At 36.3% G+C, this 25,447-nt stretch overlaps 1 protein-coding gene across 4 annotated transcripts in view; it reads right to left on the bottom strand.

Moving 5' to 3' along the window:
- Positions 1 to 25,447, bottom strand: part of TDRD3 (tudor domain containing 3) — a 160,534-nt gene that overhangs the window by 511 nt on the left and 134,576 nt on the right. Inside the window, exons 10-12 of one of the 4 annotated variants that reach the window (XM_077752461.1) lie at positions 23,385 to 23,470; positions 4,701 to 4,826; positions 1,773 to 1,812 (exon numbers count right to left, since the gene is read on the bottom strand). In XM_077752461.1, the coding sequence (XP_077608587.1) occupies positions 1,797 to 1,812; positions 4,701 to 4,826; positions 23,385 to 23,470 (228 nt within the window). In that variant the 3' untranslated portion in view covers positions 1,773 to 1,796. The remainder of the gene's footprint in view (positions 1 to 1,772; positions 1,813 to 4,700; positions 4,827 to 23,384; positions 23,471 to 25,447) is intronic. The other 3 variants (XM_077752472.1, XM_077752467.1, XM_077752480.1) reach the window with 3 other exon arrangements.

The raw sequence follows: 25,447 nt of genomic DNA, 5'->3' as shown, positions 1-25,447 counted from the left end.
GCCCTATTGTTGCTGGCATGCGATGTCAGGAATTTGGATTAACTGGATGGTATTTAACAGAGGACGGCCTAAAAGAGATATGCAGTCTCCCGATGAACCCCTTCTACCCACCTCCCGCCGCCCGCCTCCCTCTGTTTCCCCTTCGAACACGTCTGGATTGGTTCAGTCCACACAGGTAGTTGACGGGGGTCTGTCGCCTGTCCCCACCTGCTCCGGCTTTACTAGGCACGGCTCTAGATGAACCTCTTTTGGGTGGTGATGACAGAAAGAGCTGACAGAAGCAGAGGGAGAAGCCTATTTGCCCTGGTCATATTCAGCCTCAGGCACGAAAAGGACGAGGGCGGGGACTGGGATGCTTCGGAGTAATGGCCTCTAGCTTGGGGGCATCCTGCTGAGGGGAAGGAGGCGGGGAAAGAGCTTCCAACTGCGATCCTCACACGCTGCCTCTCCTACTGGCACCAGAGGGCTCCGCAAGGACTATCTTTAGAGCAATCATTTCTCTGACCCTGATTTGAAAAGTGTTGCAAAGGGATACTGGACTACATTAAAAAAAAAAAAAAAAGACATTTAAAATGTATCTTTTACCAACTGAAAATGGTGTTAAGCTGGGATTTCAGAAAAAAACTGCCATTTAGGTAGTAAGTCTGTGCGTAGTTCTTGGTCTCGTGGTTTCTGGCTGATATGTGAAAGCATGAAGACCATTCCTTCACCATGCATATAAGAGACGAGAAGTGAATACTCAAAGCGAGTCAGCCTTTATTAAACCACTTCGGGTGCTGAGCCTTAGCCTTGGTGGCCCAGGGCGGGAAAGGGGGCCTTCACGCTGATGTGTCTTACAGTCTTCCCACCTGTGGCCTCCATTCCTCTCTCTTCACAGCAGGACACGACACTCTTCCTGGGAATACTGCGATAGCTTCTGACAAGGCTTTCCCGTGATCACAGGGCTGTAACCCATCAAATACCCAACAGTTGGATTTCCTAAGCTTAATTTTGATCATATTACCCTTATTCAGAAGCTCATTATCACCGAACACGTCAAACTCTTAATGCGTCTCAAGCCGCAGTCTTGTGTCACCACCAATCAGTATGTTTAATGTGCACCTTTTGGGTTCACACATTCTGCTGGAAGCTGCTTCTTGTGACCCCTGCCCCGCCCCCTCTTTCAGTGCTCCTCCGCCTTCAGGATGTCTTCAGGGGACTCCACCACGAAAATGAAGCTTCACACTTATTCTGAGGCCTGCCCCTACTAACTGGTATCTAGTTCCCAGGACTCCAGTCATGTCAGAAATCTCTTCAAATGCACACAGTTGTGGTCAGTTTCACTGATGAAAGAACTAAGTATAATTTCCCCATCCATATCTACTCATATTTCTGAGTTGTCTGTGACTATTATGACAAGTCCAGGAACGAGAAGTTTGGAGTTGGGGCCCTCTCTCCCCTCAAGGCTCAGATCTGACTCGCCACCCCTCTGTCTCAGACTTGGGCCTATTTGCCCACGTTGCTCCCCGGAGATCTCCTCTCACCTTGCCCGGCCTCCCAGGCGTCTCCTGCTCTTACTAGTCACTGATGGTGTGCTTAGGACCAAGGCCAAGTAGAACCCAGTTCCCTCTCCTCCTCCATGGAAGTGTATGTGCATGTGAGGAGGTGGTGGTGGTGGGATGGAGGGCTTAAAAAAAACACCTTTAAGGACGATCAAGGAATGTGTAAGTTGCATAAAATACAAAATTTTACCAGGAACCTTATGAAAATATACTTATTTAAAAAACACTTACTGAACAGCTACTATGTGTCATTCATCACCTAGCAAAGTACCTGAAACATTAAAAAAAAGTAGGACTATGAAATTATGGACTTTTTTAAAAGTGAGAATAGAAAGTGCCCTAAGTGCTTCTTACTATCTTGAATAATTTTAGATAACAAAACCTGAGAAAAATTTCAGCACATATTAGAATTCATACTTATATCTGTTGGAAGTCAAATGGCTGGCTACAATGTATATCTTCTTGTTAAATGCTTAAGTTATGGAAACCAGGAATGAGGAAATAATCTCTTTTTCCTCAAGAAGAAAATAAGATATTCGGTTGCATGGCAAGAACCAGAAGTGTAATTCTTACTATTGTGGAACCTCCCGTTCAAAGACAGTTAAGATATCAAAAAGATAATTGTACTTCAAAATCTTTTTATGTTTGAATTAAAATAAAAAATAATAATTTTTTCAACCAAGATCACGTCTTGATTATTTATTTATTTTTCAGAGTAAACTTTGTAGTGAGAGGTTTCTTAGTGATATCATCATGAAACTGCCCCCCACCAGCAAAATCATTCTTGTCGAAGTCAGGGCTCCAGACTGCCTGTGTCACACGTTTCCCATGTCAACAGTACTATCCAAAGCAAGCATCTGGGAAAAATGGGCTCTTTAACCTGGGGAACAGAAAACCGCTAACATCATGATGTTTCAGTTGACTGGGAACAGTCTGCACTGTGCTGTTTAGTATCAATGAGCTACAATCACTGTGGGGTGATGGCCCCAGATCTAAGCAGTATGCTCTTTTCCAGAGGGAATTTTCCAGGGAAGCTTAACCTAGAAAACTTATGAAAGAAACTAAAGAAGGGCCAAGAGGACGGAGCTGCAGGCTTCTGGCTGCAGCCTTGCGCACCCTCATGACCTCTCTACTGGCCGTCTCCACCTTCTATCCTGCAGCCTCAGGACACCTCTGAAGAGTCCCAGTCCTGAACCTGCTGCTAGGCAACCATAGCCCTAGAACAATCAGGAAGTTGAGAACCTTTGGCTCTGTTTATAAAAAATATTTTTAATGTTTTATCTATTTTTGAGAGAGAAAGAGAGAAAGAGTGCCAGCGGGGGAGGGGCAGAGAGAGAGAGGCGGGGGAGACACAGAATCTGAAACAGGCTCCAGGCTCTGGGCTGTCAGCGCAGAGCCCGACACGGGGCTCAAACTCACAAACTGCTAGATTACGGCCTGAGCCAGTATCGGAGGCTTACCAGAGGGAGCCACCCGGGCGCCCCACTTCCGCCTTATTTTAAAACCTTGTTTTAAACAATTTAGAAACCCTCAGAAAGCTGTGAGCCAATTCTCAGTTTTCATTCACCTTAAAAGTGATATGACAGTAGGCACACTGAACTTATGTTAAAAGGGGATGTTGAGTCCTGCACAATGTAAAGTTGTGGACGGCCTTACATATACTTTGATTCTGCTTTGGTCAGTTCCTGCTATAGAAAAATGCCCAAAGTTGAGAAGTAGCCCTATGATACTGCAGGTGGTAGGTTGCTTCTGTTTACTCGATGGCCTTGTATGAAGCACAAAGAAAAGCCAGCGATAAGAGGAAAAAGATGCAACTCTGGCCAGCTCTGGTAAATCAGCAGGCAGGGAGCAACAGACTTGCACTCCAGGCAGACTACTACATAAGCAGCTAAGGACTAGAAAATAGAAGAAAACCTTCCTTCATTTTGGATGACAGCACTAATTTGTAAACCAGTGAAGGGGCTCCGGAAAAGCAGAAGGCTGCCCAGCACAAACACAATGTGAGACACATATGTAATTTCAAATTTCCCTCTAGACTCATTAAAAAAGGTACAAATAGGTGAAAGTAAGTAACCTTAATGACATATTTTATGTAATCCGATCTATCAAAAATATTCTCATTTCAATACATAAATACTGCAAATTACTAATATTTTACTTTTTTAAACTAAGTCTTTAAAACCTGATGTGCATGTTTCATTTACAGAACGTCTCAATTCAGACTAGCTACATTTCAAGTGCTAAAAAGCCACAGCTGGTTTGAAAAATTGAGAGAGTCACTTGGGGGGGCGGGGGATACATGTGGATAACAACCTTAACAAAATGAATAGCTGAAATGAGAAACTGAGAACCATTTCTTTAAATTCTCAATGGTCTTGTTACTGAGAAGAGACTGAGAAAAAGATATAGTTAAGTCTAAAATAGTCTCATAGTCCTTACAGTGATATATAACAAAAGCTGTAATGGGAAAACTGAATATATTCAAAAATCCTGCCATAATGAAAAAACAGAAATGTTACCAAAGATGACAAAAGTATTACCTTCTAATAACACGTTAAAAAATAAGTTCTTTGTTGATCAAAATGAGATGCCTTAGATTGCTCCCATAATTTTCTGACATTTTGTTATATTTCTCTTCCTTCCTATTGAAGATGATTTCCAGATAACACGCCTCTGAAACTCTAAGATGAAAGTTTCTGGATCGATAGCACAGAGCCCCCACATCACATCTCAGTAAGCAATCATGTTACCTTCATCCAATTCCTGAAGATACACTATGAAACATTTCCTCTTTCTTGAAAAGGACTGAAATTAGTTAAACAATAAAAAACAATCATCCAAGTTGGTAATTATCAGGTCCTTTGCTTCCCTTTATTTTCTTCCTGCTTTCAAACTTACTGACATTTCCCTGATTGGCATCACCTCTGATAGAAGAGAGTAAGTATGGAGAAAAAGGGGGGGTTAGGGGTTACATTTGTGAGGAAACATTCGGTGGGAAAGTAGCTTGTAACTATGCATAATCTTACATACATTATGACTGAAAGGTCTGAAATGTCAGTTTTTTCTATGATGTTATGAAATATTAATAATTGGACTTACATATTTAGCATAAATAGCATCTTTCTTTATATGGAAACCACCTCACAATGTCAACTTTACCTTCTCATATTAGTTCCGTGCCCGGGGAGGTTGGTAAAACTGCTGGGTGGGCCGAGTGGATCTTCTTGGCTGACCATCACCTCCTCTGCGGAACTCGAGTGTTTGGTCGTAGGTGCCTTCTTCCTCCTATTTGCAAAGAGCGGTGATTTAAACATGTTCAAAATAGCTCCAAGTTTCCTAAGTTAATAGCTTTCTGGTGCCGATTTTGGTATGCCCTCTTAAGCTGCCTTGGGATTCACATCTGTCAACTTTTATAACAGAGGGAGGCAAGGGGAAAGAAAAAAAATAAAGGCAGGGACACTGTTAAAAATCTTTTGGTCCTTGATAACAGAGAAATGAACTTGACAGTGGAAAGATCAGAATCGAATTTAATTCTAGAAAAGGAAACTATCTCCAAATAATAGCATGATTACCTCACCAAATGATTTGACACAAGGGCGTGGAAACACAGAAAAGCAAGTATTATAATAAAAAATTTTCCTGAATATTTGGGCTTCTAAACATTTTTAGGTATTTGTCATGGAAGGGGATGTTGGTAAGATATGGAAAAGGGGATGAAGAGCCAGAGGATGTTCACCAGCTGTCTGTCCTCCTCTGATGAAATCTCCAACATCATTAACAACCTTACATCTAGAGACAGGAAAAAATAATGGTCTGGAATGAGGAGAGAAATACAATTTACATATAAAGAAAGCTTCATGCAAGACATAGCAATCACCACAGTGAGACACAAACTCTTTTCTTCTCATTTTTTTTCTTATTGAGGGGATACATCTATCAGCTCAAGGAATAGCATGGAAAAATTAGGATAAGCAGATTAAACAGCAGAAAGAATAGAGTTAATTACAATATTTGAAAAGAACTTAGAAGCAACAGAAATGTAGCCAAAGCCACGCTGGTTTCTTACTGAGTGCTGCCACCCTGTTATTTCAGGATTTTTAAATTAATGCAGCTATGAAGTATGTTCCCTCTTAACGACAGAAAAAAATGGCTCTCGGTTTTGTTTATGAAAGAAACAGCATCTATTCCAAAAGTAGAGTTTAAATTCCAACTGAATTATCAGAGCACAATAATTTGCATGATTTGGCAATGTGCCTGTCCCATTTGTTCCTCCTCTTCACTTTATCTCTGAATCATCTTTCCCAAAAGACTGCTTTCCTTTGACCCTATTAATAACATAAAAATTTTTATGAGAGACTGAGTTCTGTTCTTCAAATTTTACAGATCCAACTATTACAATTTTACCTGAGAAGCAGAAAGATGCTAAGATAATTTGATCAAATTCTATTATTTAGAAATGATTATTTAATATACGGCACGAACATAACTCCTATTCTTAGGCATCCTCCATGGTATTCTTAAGAAAGAACCGTTATTTCCATTTTATACAAAGGACACTGAAGCCCAGGAAAACTTTGTGACTTTGTCCTAATACTTCTAAGGCAAACCTGGGTTTTGATTCAAATGCAACCGCTTAAATCTTTACATCTCAGTCTGCATGTAAAAGAAATAAACCAACAGTCAAAAATAATGATCATCCTCAGGGGCCATCATCACCTAAAGAAGAGAATGGAGAAATTCGACAAAGTATCAGCATAACTCAATAACTGCCTTTTAGAGACAAGCTTCCAAGTTAGCTCTCCTTTCCTATGTCCCTTTCATTGACAATCAATCTCAAAATGGTTAGAAGTGTCAGATATTAGGTCTGTAATTTAGTAAAGCAATTAAATGCAAGAAGAACAAATTAAAAAATGTTCAGGAAAGGAGAGAATTATTTTTTATTATTCTAGTCACGGTTCTGAATGATGGTGGTCAAATATTATGGCTAAATTTGAAAAAAAGCTATTTAATTTTATGACACACGACAACATTTGAAGTTTTGTATATTAACTGGAAAGAATGAAAACATATTTGTTACTGTAGTAGATGAAGTAATTATTTCAGGAATTAGAATGGAATGCCTTTTTTTCCCCCTACATAACCCACTGCAGAATGGCTTAGAGGACATCTAAAAATCTATAATTTATCAATAGAAAACACTGTTAAAGGAGGAAGCTATTTATTGAGTGAGGGACCTGGATCTATATGGTATGGCACTGCTATTTGAGAAGCTGTCTCTAGGTGTGTAAGATTCACGGACTGTGCTAGCCAGAGACAATTAAATGGTTTTATAAAGATGACTGACCATGCGATTTCCTTCATGTTATTTGATGTCTTCACAATGTTTTTATACAAGAGAGAAGCAAAAAATAAAAATGATTCTGACAGCTTGGTTTTCAGTGATTGTCAAAGGCACAATCTTGCCTTCTTAACTTTTAAATGTTCCTCTTGCAGAGTACTTGAGGGCAAACCTGGTCACCCATGCCAACTACTTCCTATATTCCATAGCTAGTAATTTTTAGCACTGAAGGAATACCTCTTTCCATTTTATATAATTACACAGCTCAACTTAATAGATGAGTTTACTTGGAGTCATCTTTGAATGACATTTATACCTAGTTCTTCCTTCTAACTTTTCTTCTTTTAGGTTTTGCTACTCTGAAATATATTTAATCTTGAAAAAAAAATATGATAGTTCACAAACATCTGACACTCAGGGTGCCTGGGTGGCTCAATTGGTTAAACGTCTGACTTTGGCTCAGGTCGTGATCTCACGGTTCGTGGGTTCGAGCCCCACATCGGGTTCTGTGCTGACAGCTAGCTCAGAGCCGGGAGCCTGCTTCAGATTCTGTGTCTCCCTCTCTCTCTGACCTTCCCCTGCTTGCTTTCTCTCTCTCTCTCTCTCTCTCTCTCTCTCTCTCTCTCAGAAATAAAAATAAAATAAAAAAGAAAAACATTAAAAATCTGACACTATGAGCTGGCACAGTCCTGGGAGGCCATATAGTCTGTCCCTCCCCTTAGATCTGACATACAAGGAATCTCTAAACCCTGAGAGGCAAACTCATTTTTCAGTGTCACACAGCGTATTCAAGGAAGACTCAGGATCAGCGCCATTCTGTTTCTGACTCTCAGGCAAGATTCTTTAAAAACCCTGTGATAACTTTCATAAAATGAAACTGACCAAAGTCATCTTCACCTAAACTTTGAGATTCAGAACTATTTTATTGGGACTTAAATTTTTGCCTACCTAAGCCATGTTTTCAGATTAAACTTAGTTTAAAAATACTACATAACTAATATTCAAAATGTATCCTCTTTACATGTCAATTATTACTAGTTTATTGCTCCTTTTAATGAGAAGATACAGAATGCAATAATCACTGTTTTATCAAGCATGAATGGAATGATATTCTGAAGAAAATAAAAAGTCCACCAGTGCAAAAAAGAGATGCACAAGTTCGTCTATAAAACATGCTTGACAGGTCACATCTTTCTTGTGTATGATCTTCAGTCTCTTACTAGTGTATACTATATCTGGAGTGAGAACACAACTACATATTCCCTCACTTATAAATGAGCTCTGGTACAAAAGCTCATTGTAAATCAGTCACTGGGAACCTGGAATGTACCTCAGTAAAAGATATACAACATTTACATAGAGGTCAGGTTCTCTGTTCTACAAGGTGAAGTGCAAAAAGCAAACAACCCAAAAAAACACAAAAAACCCCCAATAACCCAAAAAGCAAGGTGAAGTACAACTAACCATACCCATGAGTATTTTAAGGAAGGTGTTGGATCAGTGGTTCTCAACTGAAAGTGATTTTGCCCCCCAAGGGACATTAGCCACTGTCTGGAGACATTTTTGGTTGCTACATCTGACGGATGCTACTGGCATCTAGTGGGTTCGGAGATATTTTGGGTTGTTACAAACTGAGAGGATAGGGTATAGGAGAGCTGTAACTACGTCTAATGGGTGGAGGCCAACGATGTCACTAAATATCCTACAAGACACAGGGCAGTCTATACAACAAAGAATTACCCAGTCCTAATGCCAATGGTGTCAGGGTTGAGAAGCCCTAGGCCAATGGAGGAAGAGGAAACTTCCCAGTCCTAAGTGCCAGCCTGGATAAGAATTCTAAATTCAGGAAGTTTGGGTTTGCTACCTTTCTGCCTCTGTCTCTACCTAAACGTTAACCCAAGTATCTATGGAAATTTTGTTCGGGGTGGGGGCTCTATTTGCCAACAATGCTACATTTTCCTCTGCTTCAGTGACACGTTCATAGATCTGATGTTAAGTTCTCATTCCTTCAGCATTTTCCCACAACCACGGCTCTGTGAGGAGACAATCAGAGATTCATTTGGTTGGCAAGAGTGGGGAGCAGGGATGGCAATTCTCTTCATAAAAAAAACTTATGAATACTGTCACACATCCTTTAATACGTATTTTGTGTGTAATTTGATAAAATTTCTTCTAGTCAGTTCCGTCTCACAGAATTTGTATAGTAGTCACACAAACATAATCCAGCATATGAAATGTACACCATGCACTCTCAACAATAAGCTTTGAAATTTAGGATATTTTCAATAATGAAATGCTGATGAGGACATAGCTCCTTCAGTGATTCACATATGAACCACTCACTCTATGAATTTTGCCTGCCTGGTGAGCTTATAGAAATATAAACTGATTTTAATATAAAACCTAAACAAAAGACAAACTTGCTTTCCCAAAACATCACATAATAAAGGAAAAACTGTGGAAACAGTAAAAAGATTGGAGTTGGGCAGGGTCAGGGAGAAAGGGAGATACATGGCAGAGCACAGGGGATTTTTAGGGCAGTGAAACCATCCTGTTATGATACTATTATGGTAGATACATGTTATTATGCATTTGTCTAAACCCACAGAATGTATATACCAACAATGAATCCCAATGTGAACTATGGATTATGGGCAATGATGTGTCATGTAGATTTATCAGTTATAACAAATGTACTACTCTAGTGGGAGATGTCGATAATGGGGGAGGCTGGGGTGGGGGGAGGAAGGGAGCATATGGAAAGTCGCTGTATCTTCCTTTCAGAGGAATCAAAACTGCTTTGAAAAATAAAGTGTATTAAAATATAGGCTGTAAAATAGGCCATGTTAGTGATACTTTGTGCCTTCTATAGTGCTGATGATGTGGTAGATACTTAATATTTGATAAAATGTTTCTTGATCTGCCTTATTAAAATGGCACATTTCAATCCATTCAGATTCTTCCTGTGGTTATCAGTAACTAGAATATGACAATTAAATTTCTTTCATCCTTGGATGCTATGAGGATGAATTAATGTGTGAAAGCCACTTTGAAGTTTATGGAGCTTTCTGAATGGATTTTAGGTTGTGCTCAATTTTGATTATACCTTGGATATTTGTAACATTTCCTCCTTATTCCCACAGAAACTTTGACCTTTGATTTTACATTTCAGTCCAAACAGGTGAAATAAAGTATCTCTGCCTCATTCAAAAATAAGAACAAAAAAATCATGTAATGGGCCTGAAAGGAAGAATTAAAAATATTTTTAAGTGACCTATTTTAATCAATTTTACTAACATTCCATTATATTAGAGTGACTTAAAACTGAATATAAAAGCTGGATTGGTTTTTATTTTCTGTGAAGGTTATGTATAACGTGTGCCCACTAGAATCATGTATTATGATCAACACTGAACTTAATTTGCCAATTATTCTTGTTTAAGAAATATGTTCCAATTGAGTATTTACAGCTCCATCACAAAACAAACCAGGCTTGTGGTAGCCTGGAACCACAAACTATAAAACAGAAAGTTTCTGTAAAGAACAGTAACCCAAATAACTAAAAACTATTACATGCTCAAGGAATCAGTACCATAATCTGAGCTAGAACACAGGTCTTCTGATTCACAGTGCTGTCTGCCTTTCACTCTGCTCCCAAGTAATGAAGGTGATGAATATAGTTATAATGAATTTCAGAACTGGAAGAGGAATTGGAGATAATCAAATTGAGCAGATTAAATTTAAAAACTTATTAGAATTACTGTAAATATTTTGGGTAAATGTGGCACTCTTGCTTCATATGAAATTCTGTATAGACTTTCACTCTAAAGGAGATGGGGCCAGGTTAGAGTGAGTGTTTTATTACACGTGTATGCAAGCAGTGTTCCCTGGGCTTTCTCTGCCTGGTCCCTCAGAGCTCTGTAGCTCCCTATGGCACAAGAATTAACCCCATCTCGCTCAGCCCCTGCTGTACACCGGTAACTAGCTGGGTCGACTGACTTGATGAATATAAGAAAGTAAGCTGGTGGAAGGATAGGAACCGAAATGTAGGCCTCTGGCTCAGAGTTCAGAACCCTTATGCCTTTGCCTTCTATCACAGAGAAAACCTAAACTCTTCTTTTGACTTCTATGAATTAGAATGCCTCAATTCAATACCAAATGCCTCATTTGGTAATGAAACTTCCACACCTAGATGGGGGGAGGGGGAGAATCTCACTAACATATGAGAAAGTCATTATATATAACCAAAATAAGTAAATTTTATAATAGACTAATTTCTCCATGTTTGAAACTTTAAGTAAAAGAAGATACCATTTTAGAATTATGCCATTTAGAATTACAGTCTTTCCTTCCCTCTGAGCAGATGTAAGATCATCTCTTTAATATGTACCTGGTCAAAGAATATTTTATTTAAACCAGATATTTTATAGCAAAAAAGAAAAACACTGATTCAAGACAAAAAAAAATCTGATTCAAAATCTAATTACTAAACAACTGTTCCAAAATACATGGCTGACAGAACCCAGTGCTTTCATTCCTGTATCATGCAGGATTTCAGGAGAAAAGTGAGACATTTCACTGTGGTTCTGATCTTCTCTTTTCAGAAAAGAGTATATTTTTTATAGTTATATAAAAATTGAAATTGTTGATGATTCTATAAGATATTAGGAAATTATCAGAATCCTTAGTTCAAGAATTTTACTCTATGCCTTGCCAGCTAGAGCACAACCTAAATAAGACAACTAAACTTTAACACAGAAGAAAACTAGATGTTTAAATGACAGTAAAAGCAAACACAGTACTATTCATCACAGTCCCTCCTCTAATACGATTAAGATCACCAACCCTTTCATATAAAGTAGACAAGGCATTTTTGGCAGCTTAGGCACTTAAGGAAATTGAGCTGAACTTCAAAATGCTGCCTTCATATTTTAACTATGAGGATATGAAAAAGAGACTAGTAAACATGTCACCCTTGCCAAATTGCAAATGATAAAAGTATAGACATTCCTACATTCAAAAACACACCTGAGTTTATTTACAACTTGGGACAGTTTATTCTAAGGGAATGGATGTTTATTCTATTGTGTGTCTGGCATTTTGCACTCTATCTCATTTAATCCTTACAATACTTTGAATTACCTAATCTCACCATTCTACAGATGAAGAAACAAAGTAACTTACCGAAAGCTATATAAGTGGCCATGATTGAATAAGACCCTGGGCTGCCTACTCCAAAGTCCTTTCCATTGCAGCACATAGTGCATATTTACATATCATGCTTCAGACAGTTTGGCTTAATTTTTTCTAATAGCTAGCTTAAGATCATTTTTAAGTAAACAGATGGCCTCTGTCCCGAGGACTTGTCCTAGCACAAACATCATTTACTGGTCATAATCTTTGCTGAAACACGATAGTGAGGTCCAAAGAATGAATATATGGTTTATAAAAATGTACACCTCTCTAAAACTCATTGGCTGTTTTAGCTAAGGTTAACTAGATTCTAAAAGCTTGCCTAGAAATCAAGGTAGGGAGCATATCCTGCTCCCAAATCTGCCAGTCTACTCAAAGATTCCTTGAGAGATACTTCATGACATTGGTATTTGAGACCTCAGTCTCTTAAGTCAGATCCAAGTCTGAGTTGAGACTCTACCACTTTGAGTTACTCAACGTCTCTTGATCTCAGTTTTCTCACATAGAAAACAGTAATGAACTCATATGTTTACATGGAGAACTATCTGAGGTAATGCCTATATAGAGTTTATCAAATAAGACTTCTATGTTCTCTATTATTTTGAAATAAATAACCCTTTGACAATACAATGTACATGCCCCTTTCAATTAAACTATCTAGACTCAGAGACTTTGCTAAAATTTAGGAAGTTTGCTGCTAGAGTATTCCTCAGATTGCTTGGGGCAGATAAGGAAAGTGGAAGAGCCACTAAAAAAAATGAAAGAGCCAATGCACCAAGATTCTTGCCACACACTTTCCTTTTATACTGAAATTTAAAAAAAAAATCTATACACTAAAACAAATAGTTTAGTATTCTAAATCACTCTATTGTCACCACGGGTTTTGTTTTTTTTTGAGAGTTTTTTTTTAAATTTATTACAGAGAAAAAGGAAAAGGAAATTAGAAAAGAAGCACTCCTGAAAAATCAATAAAAAGTTATAGACCCTATTTGCATAAAATCTGAATTATTTTAAGAGGAAGCCAAAAATAAGTTAACATGATCAGCCTCTGTGAATATCTTGCCTTTAGATCATACCCTTGAAATTTTGGTAAATGCTATAAAAAGGAACTAGTTAGAAACATGATTTAAAAAGTTGTACAGCAATGACATTTAATAATAGAAAATGCCTCTCCATGTCTGTTGATCTGTTTTTAGGTCAATGCCTATAAATTATCTATGCAAAAGCAACTGCTTTCTCAAATATGCTAAGTGAACAAATATGTTTTAGAATATCTTATGGATAAGACATATGAGCACTAATCACAAGAGGTTAATCATTTCACTCTCATAATTTATATCATGTTTACATCTTAAATGGGAAGGCTAATATAACATAATTTAAGATAGGTTAACTAATTCTTTCTCTGAAAGTAATGATTTCTGCACCATAATGCCAAACCACTTCTTACTCTAAAAGTCAGCCTGATGCACATTATGTAACTGACCACCTGAGACAAACACTTATAGTATGATACAGTGACCTGTAATACAGATTTCAGAAACAGAAATAGAAAAAACAATCTCCATGTCAAATTGATGAAATATAGGTCAGATCTTTGCCATTAAAAAGTATGGAGGGTTAGAGGGGGGAGGGGACACATGACTTGACATACTTTATTTAACTATAAGAAAAAAAGTTGCCATGCCTAGTAACACAGAAATAAAATCACTGCTGATATTTTCACCCCCTTAGTGAAAGGAAAGGAAGACTGACAGGAAAAGAGTTAAATACTTAAATCTTAAAGCAGATAGCAGCCCAATATGACAAACATCATTTTACATTTAAATCTCATTCATACCTAAAAACCCATACTAACAAAATCTGCATAATGAACTAAAAATATTTCTCAGTGGTGAAATATAATGATAACAGATGTTTAGAAACCCTTACCCATTAACAGTCCAGTTAACAAAGGCAGAGTTTGAGAAATGGGCAGTAGCCCAGGAGTCAGTGATCTGATCTCCATATAAGATCCATCCACCATCTTCAGATAACTCTGGTGAGGGGACTCAAGCTTTTTCAGGCTCTGTGTCCTGGACAACAAGGTACAAATCTGCATTTCCAGAAGTTCCACCTACATTTCTAATTGAGTATGTTTCCTCTGTCATATGAAAGATTTGAAACTATTTTAAAACAAGTGTTGTATCTCTCTTTAGTCTTCTATTTTCTAGAAGCAAAAGACTCAGCTTTTGGAATCACTTGTCAAATACTATTATTTCTACAATCTTCCATCATCTTGAATGTCTTTTATTTTATGCATTTTAATAGTTACTATTCTTTAGAATCCAGTTTTCAGAATAATATTCCATGTAGGGTCTGCGTGGAACATAATACTATTATTTCCCATAATGAACAAACTCTATATAAATCTATTAGTGCAATCTAGCCTTGCTTTAATGTTTTTGGCAGTTGCTCAATCACTATTTGTTCATATTGTGCTTGTCAACAAGCAGAGTCCCTATAACCTATTCGTAGGTCTATACCATTCTGTATTTGAAAATAATTCTTTCCCCAATCTAAAGTCTCAAATTTTACTGCAGTTGAAATCCATACATACACTATTATTTTGTAATAGTATTATCATTGGTGTATTCTGAATATATAGTATTAAGTTAGTTTCTCTGACAAGTCATTTTAGTGATCCTTCCTATCTTCCTCTCTTTCTCCCGCATAGTGAAAATTAGGACTGCTGCGTAAAAGGGTAAGATCTAAACAGATGGCTAAAATGTAGTATAATACTAGAACTAGATTCCAGGGACATTTAGAAGATGAAAAGAGAGTCTCAGTTTGATATTAAATTCTCTTAGCAATACAATAGTAAGTGAAAGGAATAGGTTGGTTTTTTCTGCCCTATGTAAAATACTTTCTAGTTGATACTTCTACCCACATACATCTTCACTTTTCTATTCAAAATTCTCTAAATTCATGAGAGTTAAGGTTGAACAAGCTGTTTGAAAGATACCTTAATCAAAACAATGTATCACATTTTGAAGTACACATTTATTGCAATGCTGAGTATTTTTACATACACTATTTCACTAAACTCCCACAAAAATCCTCAAGTAGTTTGGTATCATTTACAGGTAAAATGTAGCATCATCTGTGATGGTGTCAGTGAATCTGAAACCTGAATATCAGCTTTGCAACTTACTAGCTCAAAGAATTTAGGCAAGTTACTTCATGACTCTTAACCTATATTTGTAGTTTTCCTTGCATGTAAAATGGGAATGCTAATAATTATTTCATAGGGTTCCTATAGATATTAAATTGGTTAATGCAGCTCAAGAGTTATACATGGTGCCTGGTGTGTAAGTGTTCCAATTATAACTAAGTTTTGAACAGAAGGACTGCAACCTTCACATTCTCAACCATTTATTCCCCTTTACTTCAATAAGGTAGTAGAGAAATAACATATCATCTTGCTGTTAACTAAATATTAACCGTATTCTCAGTATGCTTAAATTTATGGATTTCTTTTCCTCCCATTGAGATTTCAAAATGTTCAGTATATGAGGAATTAGCTTAAAAACATCATTCTCTTTTCAAGTTTAGGAGAACTTCTCAATCATTTTTGACGGTTAGATGGGTGAAGAAAGAGAAAGGTATCACAAAAATTTTCTCTAAGAATAATAACAGAGAGAATTTACCTCTGTCAACTTAGGTAAAGGAAAATTAGACAGCATATCACCTGATTTAATCAAGCCTATTACACATATTATATTTTCCTGTAATAATACTATTTCTAGTTTACTGAAATTCAGGAATCCTGTTTTAGATGTTCAACAGATAATATACTCTTAAGAGTAATTTGCTCAGCATCTTGTACAAAGGAAGAACATAATGTTTGTTCTTATTAAATATGTGTTTTGTTCTTGTTCGAGAATGAAGCTATTTTTCCTTGTCCATAGAGCCATGGTAGAACAATGACAGCAAGGACAAATTAGGAAGTATAACAGAGTCAAAAAATTTTCTTAGGTTTCTCAACAGTAGTTAATATGTACCTCTCTGAAAAGAGTCAAGGTAAAACAATCCACTTTTTAAAAACTCTAAATTCATCCATAAGATTCTTTAAAGCATATTCCTTTACACAACTTAAGACTCCTCTCTTCTCTCTCCCATCCCCTGCCCACAGATGTAAGCTGCTTATTAAAGTAAAAAGGCAAATAGATCCTCTTGACTAGAAGAAAAGGATAGTAGACAATTAGTTATGATGTCATTACTGTACAGGAATTTGTAAAACTGAGAATTACTACTTAAGGCTCAACAAAGTATCAGTAAGACTAGGAAGGTTTATGGTACTCTTAACAGTTTATAAACTCTGAAAGTGTACAGTATATGATGGTAGTAAAATTTCACTTTCATGATATATGAATAAGGACATGACAGTCTTTTAAAAGCTGAACTGAAATGAGAAAAAGCCTGTCCAGGGTTAAACACTAATTTATGCAATCCCTGGTTCTGACAAGAATCCTGACAGCAGGATGGGCTGAGCTGCTTTGTGTCAGAGTTGCCAATTTATGAAGGCTATTACAAACATCAGACTTCAAAAGTGTGAAGGAAAATGGTTTTGCATAAAGAAAATAATGGAAATTTTATAGCTTTGCAGGCACTACTATTCACTTAAAGGAACTCAGCTCTTTTATTTTTGTGGGAAAAACTAGCTCACTTTTAAAAGATTTGTGGATTTTTATATTAGGATTACATTTTAAACATCCTAATGCAGAAGTTCATTACACTAGTAACATTCTAATAGAAAAGAACATTTTAAAAAGAAGTGTAAAAGAAAAGGAATTAATTTGAAGAAAAAGGTGGTACAGAGAAGCAGTCTGGGTTTCCTTCGAAGAGGGATAATTTGGGATGGACACCCAACTCCTGATTTGAAAGTTCCAATCAGCTGCTGATGTTGCAATCTAGGATCAACAGAAGTCACTTTAAAGAGATGGGCAGTGAGGAAAGCTGCTCTTTCCAAAGCCTTGAGGGAAAACTAAAGAAATGGAATCAACAGTGATTAAAAACCTATGTGCGAGGCATTTCAATCATTCAATGACTGAAAAAAATATTCATTGAGCAGCTACTATGATTCTTACATCAACCCTATCAAATTGCATTATTTTTATTGCTTCAGAAGAGAAAGCAAAACTGAGGTTAAAAAAGATGATATATCTTGCCCAGGTCATGTGGCTCTTTCCACACATCCCAGGAGATGCGGAGGCTGAACAAGAGAATTAGATCGATCACATTAAACTCTTTGAAGTTTATACAAAAAGATCAAAATCAGGTGCTTTCCATCTAAGTTGCATTTTAAGCACATCGTGAAATTAATAAAATAAAGTAGATATAATGATATTTAGGTGCTACAGTTCTTCCTGTAAAAAAAATTATCTATAATGCTATCTACTCTGAAGGACTCAATTGAGAGAACAAAAGACCGTGAAGTGGTTAAACTCTCCATAAACAGCTACTATACTTTACATGAATTAACGTAAATAAAGAGCTTAGACTCATTTCTCGTCAAAATTAAGTGTTCAATAAGTGTTAATACTTCACAAATGTAAAATTCTATTCTTTATAAAATGCTGCATAAAACATAAACGGTTTTTCTTTCACTGGTTCAAGCCAAGCAATTTGACTATATTATCCTAGTGAATTATAGAAGTTGAAAACCTAACACACAATCCTAAATGAGCCTCCAGGTGACAGTTTACATTTCCAAAGTGATTCTTACAATTATTGGTGTTAATAACCAATGTCAAATATAAATAAGAAGCTGAGTATCTGGTCAATTAGCAACATGCTCATTTTTCTTCCAATGAAGAAAGGAACCCAGGGGCAATCTTCTTTACTGGGACAAATCCTACCAGCCGACCAAATATAGTGATTGTCTTTAGAAAATTCATCCAAGTTAATGTTCCCCATCTTGAATCTATAGACAAGGAGAATTAACACTCCTGAGAACATGACTACTGAGAAGAAAATTTAACAAAGCAATAAAATGTACCGATACAAATTATTACATATTCCAAGATATTTATCCTCAGGGGCTTAGATTAACACAAATAATTCTGTTGTATACTTAATTGTCGAGGTTTTAACTTTACCTAAGAACTTTAATTTTTTTAAATTAAGGGATGTTCCTTATTTAATAGATTTCAAAATTTGATACATCTTATAATATTATGCTTCTCTGTTTGAGTGTTTATCACATTCAGCATCATAAACTTGAGACAGACTATTTTTCTAAGTTCTCTCTGCTCTCAGTGAGAGACTAGAAGTTAGTTGGGCTCTTTTTAGAAACTTGATCAATAGCGTAGTGTGGTATGTCCATGACGGGCCATTCCCTTCAGTGCCAAGAGTATTCCACGGTAGTTTATAAGTTAACTCTAAGATTGTGGAGAGCATATGTTCTTAACATGGATTAGCTAGTTTTATTTGGATTTTGTTTTATACTTCCATAGCTAGTAAGGGCCAACTCTTTATAACTGTCATACAAAAACTGTGATGAGCATTAAAAAAAATTCCTCATTTAAAATTGTGTTCCTGTTAGGAAAATCTCTCTCCATGAAAGGGTAAAAAATAAATGGACAGGTCAATGGAAAAGATGAGGTCTCATGAGGTTAAACAGGTTTTTAAAAAAAATTTCCTATCTTATTTTATTCTCTAAATGAACAATATAGTAACTATCACACCTTTTAAAACTCCAGTATCTTTCATGTGCTCTCATGAGTACACACACACACACATACACACACACACACACACACACACACACACACACGATGTCTTAGAATGTTCAAGTACCTAATTAACATTTTTATCTATTTAATATATCACCACCTGGCATCAAGATGAGCTCAAGAAGCCCTGAAACTTTGTTAACACTCCTAGGATTATATTAGTGTTAATGGTTTAGGTATAAGCTTCACAGTGCACTTTCCAATACTAAATTTTGCTGAGGTCACAGGGCAATAATATAGTCATTATGTTTATGCAGACTTTCAAATATCAGATTCCTAGTGAAAACCTCTACTGAAAACTGGCCAGGGGTAAACTGTTAGTTTCTGCTTAATAAACATGGAAAGTTCTTCTCATTTGTATATCCACTTAAACTTGTCTCATAGCTACTAAAAGACTAGAGACGGAGAATGAAGTGTTGCAGTGCTGTACACGTGATTTTTACTAAGGGTTGAAAATTTCTGCCGTGAAAATACATTCTTGGTCAACTCCCTCTGTCATGTTCCTGGGCAGTTTCTAAATCTTTACCGTGCTCTTCAAAATTCTTCTATTCTTGACCTCATTACTTTCAACTGATGACCTGATTTTATTTCAGGTCTCTTCAGAGAAGAGAGTTCATTAGAGTTATTCAGCTTCCTTTCCTGAAACCCAACAACTTAACTTCACTCACATCTTTATTTATTCTTTCTCCTCCTTTCTATAGTGTTCCTCAATATAACTGAAATCACATGTTATTGTGCCCCACTTTCTTACCATGGCCTGAATTTTTAGAAATCTTTACTCTCATTTTTACAAGCTCTCCTTCCTTCTTTGCTTCACCGTGCCTTTGATGTAAACATGCTTGGGAATTTCCCTTGAGCTCCTTTACTCTTTATTCTCATCTTCTTTGCTCTTTTTCTTTACAACCAACATCTTAAAAGTGGCCTATACTTCATTTTCTTTTATCCCATTCTCAAGAAACCGTAAGTTGTGATAGTCCTGCAGCATTCCACTGGAAATGCATTCTACCAGTCACCTACTGATTGCCAAATCCACTAGGAACTTTGTGGTCGTCTTCACTGATGTTCCCAGCATTGTATATCATGAATTCAGTGGTCATCCCTATTGCCTAAACCCCTGTCCTCCCTGGCCAGACCTTCTCAATGCCTCTACTCACTCCTTAACTAATCCTCCAGAAGTCTGACCCCTTTGTCCTTGTCTTTCTTTTTTTGCACACTTTCTCTAGGCAATCTCACCCATACTCTTTACTTTTGCCTACATTCTGATGATTCCAAGATCTCAACCTCTTGCCTTAACTATTGCAATAACTGGTCTCCCTGCTCTCTGCTTTCACTGAAACCCATTTTCTATAATGAGGGCAATACCCTCTTAAATCAAAGATCACACGAGTGGTAGGTAAGTACAGATTAAAGAAGTTTTTCATAGGAGAAATGAATATGACACTCTCCTCCCTAAAAGTCTTCAATAGTCCCTATTCTGAGGGAAAAATTCAAACTTCTCACCATAACCCTACTCTTCAGCCTTTGACCCCATCTGCCTTTGCAACCTCATCTACTGACATTTACTACACCCACCTGTACTGTTGCCAACACACCTTGCCCTGCCATACTCTCTAGAATTTCCCTGATTTTTTTACTTTCCTCCCTTTTTTCCCCAGACTAAGTTCCTTTCATGACTTTCAAGATTGACATTAAACTTCATTAATCCAGAGTTAACAAGTATTTACTGAGAGTCCCTTATGTTGCCAGTACTGTTCCGAATGCTGAATTATTTGCTGTGACAAAGTGTCTGTTCTCACACTGACTTTACTTAGGGGTTGGAGGCAGGACTGAGATATGCAGAAAATAACACAGGGCAAAGGGGATAGAGAATTTGTGTGATGGCACACTGATGTTTTTATAATAGGAATAGTCAGGGAAGGCCTTGATTCTTCCATGAATCAGTACCTGACTGAGTTCAGTACTCTGTGCTCTGTTAATAATAAACAGCTATCGGTGATCTTGTTGGGCTTCTCTGCTAGTCTGTGACTCCTTGAGAGCAGGGACTGCTCATCTGTGCATTCCCATTGCCTAGCTCATAACCATTCTAAGTAAGTGTGCTCACCAATGTTCTGGGTGGAGAGGTAAAGCCACATAATAAGTGCTCAAAAAACAGACTGATAGAATAGACAGATACATATTTGAAATGATAATAGGAAAACTTCAAAATAAAAAAATTCACTTTTTTTACTTAGTATTTTAATAATATATCAAATGCTAATCCAGAGACAGAGTCAAACAAAATATTGTAACTACACAGTAACATATTCCTGAAATTATGAATGGTAGTAAGTACAGATTAAAGAAACATTTCATCAGAAAAATACATTTTGCTCTGTATTTGAAAACACTTGGGAGAGATTGAATTCTGAAGGTGTGTAAGCATTTTGGAAACAGTATAATTAAGGGGGAATTTTGCAAGGAATGGTGGAGTAGATTGTATGGATAGAATGAAAATAGGTGATAAGACTTGTAGAAGTAACTCTATTTGCTCCTAATTACAGACAGGAACAAGTTTAAGGATCACTGTATTTTATCATGAAAAAACCATAATTACATTGCCATTAACCTCACTGAAGGCAAAGGCAAAATTTAAAATTAAAAGGTGATGTTCTGTTTATCATTCCTTTTTAAACTCTCATTACTTTCAGATCCTTTTTGCAAATTTTAGGGATTTTTAAAGACTAAAATTCCCTAATTATGGTCAACTTTCTTCTTGCTAATTTAATTTCCTTGCTTTTACTTTTTCAAATAAAAAATCATAATACAAAATTACAGAAAGTTTATACAGTTGAAAAAACTGTATGCATACACACATTTAGAGTGTACATAATTCTACTACACTAAGCCATTACCTTGAGTATATTCTCATTCAAAAATATAAATTGCCTTTATTCACTCATCATAAATATTCCCCATTATATTACAGCCTTCATAATGATCTTTTTATCACAACTGTATAATATTTCATCCAGCAGGTGGAAGATCACTTGTTTTGCCATTCTCTTATTGTTAGGCATTTAGGTAACTTCTAGTTTTTATTATTATCACAACGCTGCAATGATTATTTCTCAGTAATTAGCTTATTTCCTTTGCTCTTTCCCTAGGAGAGATTAACAACTGTGGAATTATTGGTTTAAACACCCTTTAGGCTTAGAAAAAAATCAGAAGGATTACATCAATTTATACTGCCGTTAACAATGTTTAAGAGTACTCACATCACTGCCTCCTTACCAGCATGAGCATTATCTAATTTTTTCCCACTAACTCATACATTTAACACTGTGTATGTTAATTGTTTCAATTTGCACTTGAATACTACTAGAGTTCAATATTTCTAATTTTTAGTTATGAAAGATGACACTGCTACTTCAGCAAGAAACCATATTGAGCATAAGTCAAAAGTTCAAGGCTGTAAAAATAAAATAAAATAAATAAAATCTTTAAGAAAGTTAATCTAATCATGGCATGATTAACTGTTATTGTGCTCCATGATAATTAGGCATTAATGGCAAGCAGTTCACGTTAAGTGGCTATTACTGTTATTATTTACATATAACCAGATCAAGCATTCTGAGATTATGGGGAGGGCTGGACCAAGTAGAGATTTAAGCTCTTTTAGGCCCTCATTAAAGATCCCTTGATCTGGAACCAGATGTGATCCAGAAGGCAAGTTCTCTTTCCTTCCTTAGCTCCACACAGCCTCTACATAGAGAGCACCCAGAAAAATCCTAGGCATTACAAACATAGTTTGGTTGAGGGTAGGCTAGAATTTACTTTACTGAGAAGCAAAGATGAGGCCCAGTCAGATATAACTCTTAGAGAGTTATGGCTATTAAATCCCTTTTCTCTTCTATTACACCTCAAGTTAAGGATCTAGGTTTTCAGTGAGAGACTTCTGAAGAACTTTAAAATCCCAAACTCCCTCCATCTCCTTTCCTGCAGAGAAAGGACTAGAGGCACAAACATATTCCCATTTTCCCAGTCAACCTTACTAATTCATGGTAATAGGATTTAAGGAACTTCCCTCTATCAAAACGTTTCTCCCCAACACTGTCTGAATATTCATTCATGCATTAGATTCTTGACATTTCTAAGCACATAATTCTGAGAAGAATAAAGGAGAAAGGTAGGAGTGTGAAAGGTAAGAAGGGGGTAACAGTGATCCACATTTCACTGTGAAATTAATTTACAGACTGGTTTTATATTCTTAAAATAATTAACTCTGAAGCATGCAAAAGATAGGAATAAGAATTCCAATGTGGACAGGACACAGGGAGAAGCAAAAGGGATTAAATCATTTTGGGTCGCTTTAAAAATAACATAGCTGAGGACACTATACTATAGAGGAGCAGGGAAGAAGGCCAAGCTTACGATAATAAAAGTGTATGTTTCTATATACCTTGGGAGTTTACAAAGCACATTTCCATTGAACATATTACTTAATCCTCACAACAACCCTGTACTGAAACTGAGACCCACAGATATTAAGTAACTTACCCCAAGTCACTTAGGTAGTAAGTGGCAGAGCCGGGACTCGACCCAGGTCTTCTGATTCTTCCTGTGCATTTGCAGCTCCCCTGGAGCTGAAGCAGGGGCAAAAGGGAGGTGGAAGTAATTTGCCCAAGACCAGGCTTGCCCTCTCCCCTTCTTTTAGTGGCCAAGCAGAGCAGACACGTAACCCTTGCAGTGGCCTCTTTTCATCACATTCTCTCAGGAGACAGCACACAGAATCTGAAAATGGTTCTCGGCCTTGGGCTCAGGAATGGCGCTAAGCAATAAACGATGTCACAAGTAATTTTGGCAGTATTTTGTCACTGATGTGAAATTTACTGGAATCTCAAAGTATAGTAGTTCTTACTTCAGAAAGTAAAGTTTATTTTTATAATTGAAATTATGTAAAGCAGTTTGTTTGAAATAGTTTGTTTAGCAGTTTCAGTCAAACCTTTTAAAATTATACCATTATAAAAATGATTTTGAAAAATACTAAGAACCCAGATATCATATCTATTTCTAACCCTATTCTATGGCCATTTTTCTATTTTAATCATCTTCCCTCAGTGATTATTTTCATTAAAGCAATTATAATCATTAGAATGGACAGAATATTCAGTCTTTTTAAAGCCAAGTATTTTCAACAAAGTAACAGGAAAATGTATCTTCTTCTTGAAATGTAAATCTCATCTTTTTAAGTTATATCTAAAATGTCTTTAATGTAGCCTTTTATAATTAATTTTCTATGACAAAATTTAGAGTTTCCAGTACCTAGTTTCCTGAATAGTTCCTTAATTTTTCTTAGGGAATTATGTATTTTGATTTCTCATGTTGATTACTTACATTTCAAATAAGTTTTAAATATATTCAATGAGAAATTTTTCTTTTCTTATTTCCTAAGAATACAAGGGTACAATTTAAATCAACTGGGCATTTAACCAACTTTTTATCACTTCGAGATCTTTTTGTACCCAGCTCCAGTACATCTGTCTCTAACAGTCTTTGCATTTATGAGAACTTTTATCATTAGGGGTAGGTGCTAAGTATCGATTATAATCAGGGCTTATAAAAAGATCAACCAAGGATATCAATTTGTTTGTTCCCAAAGCTTTTAAAGGTTTTCTGAACTTGAAAAAAATGCTCTATTTAACCAGACTTCATTTGAGGATCAGTCTTATCTGAGATGGAACATATCCAACTTAATAGTTAAAAGCCACGTGAAACCTTTAACATGAATAAAAAAGGCAAATACTCTGGCACAAAACCAAAGAGGAAGAGGACAAGGAGGAAGAGTTTGGGTAAGGAGGAAGAAGAAAAGGACAGAAGAGGAACAAAATAGAAGAGGAAAAAGAAGTTTACCTAGAGTCAACCAAAAAGTTTGAGTAAGTACTAATACTTTTGATGTCTCCCTTTTTCCTTTGCTTTAAGACTTCAATTACATATTTTAAAAATCTAATTAATTCTAACATTCTTTTGCATACTGATGGTCAAGTCGGGAATTCCTAATAATATTTATATTATTTAATGACTTTATGAGATAAAAAAAGTGTATTTTTTCTACAGTATTCTAAGCTTTATTTACATTAGTCTCTTCAAGATAAAATGATCATTATATTCTCCTAAATCATTCACTAAATAGTACCAAAAATGGTTTCCAACATTAAAAAAAAGAACACAAGCCCATACATTTTAAAATTTGAACCAGAAAGAAACAGAATTAAACTGACTTCTAATATATAAATAGTAAGTTGTTGGTTAAGCATGACCAAGAGGGCTTACCCTAATTTTTTAATCACATTATCTGGGAAAAAATAAGCATACTTCAGAGAAGATAAAAATGCCAGTAAAAAGTCTTTAAAGTTAGTTCTAGTTTTAAAAAGTCAATGTTAGCCTTCCCCACTTGCTTCTTTCACACCATCCTATTTGTTTAACATGCATAACAAAATTGTAATCTAGAACCATTCTAACAATGGTTCCCAGACTGGGACCATCTAGTCTGATGGAGGCCTTATTAATATTTACTAGGTGGTTTCTGCAAGGAAGGAAATCTATCTTCTACTTCTCTTATA

The sequence above is a fragment of the Crocuta crocuta genome, unplaced genomic scaffold (assembly GCF_008692635.1).
Source record: "Crocuta crocuta isolate KB4526 unplaced genomic scaffold, BGI_CrCroc_1.0 scaffold376, whole genome shotgun sequence".
NCBI classification, from domain to species: domain Eukaryota; kingdom Metazoa; phylum Chordata; class Mammalia; order Carnivora; family Hyaenidae; genus Crocuta; species Crocuta crocuta.
The sequence above is the reverse complement of the archived record's forward strand: the minus strand, read 5'-3'. Positions and strand labels throughout refer to the sequence as shown.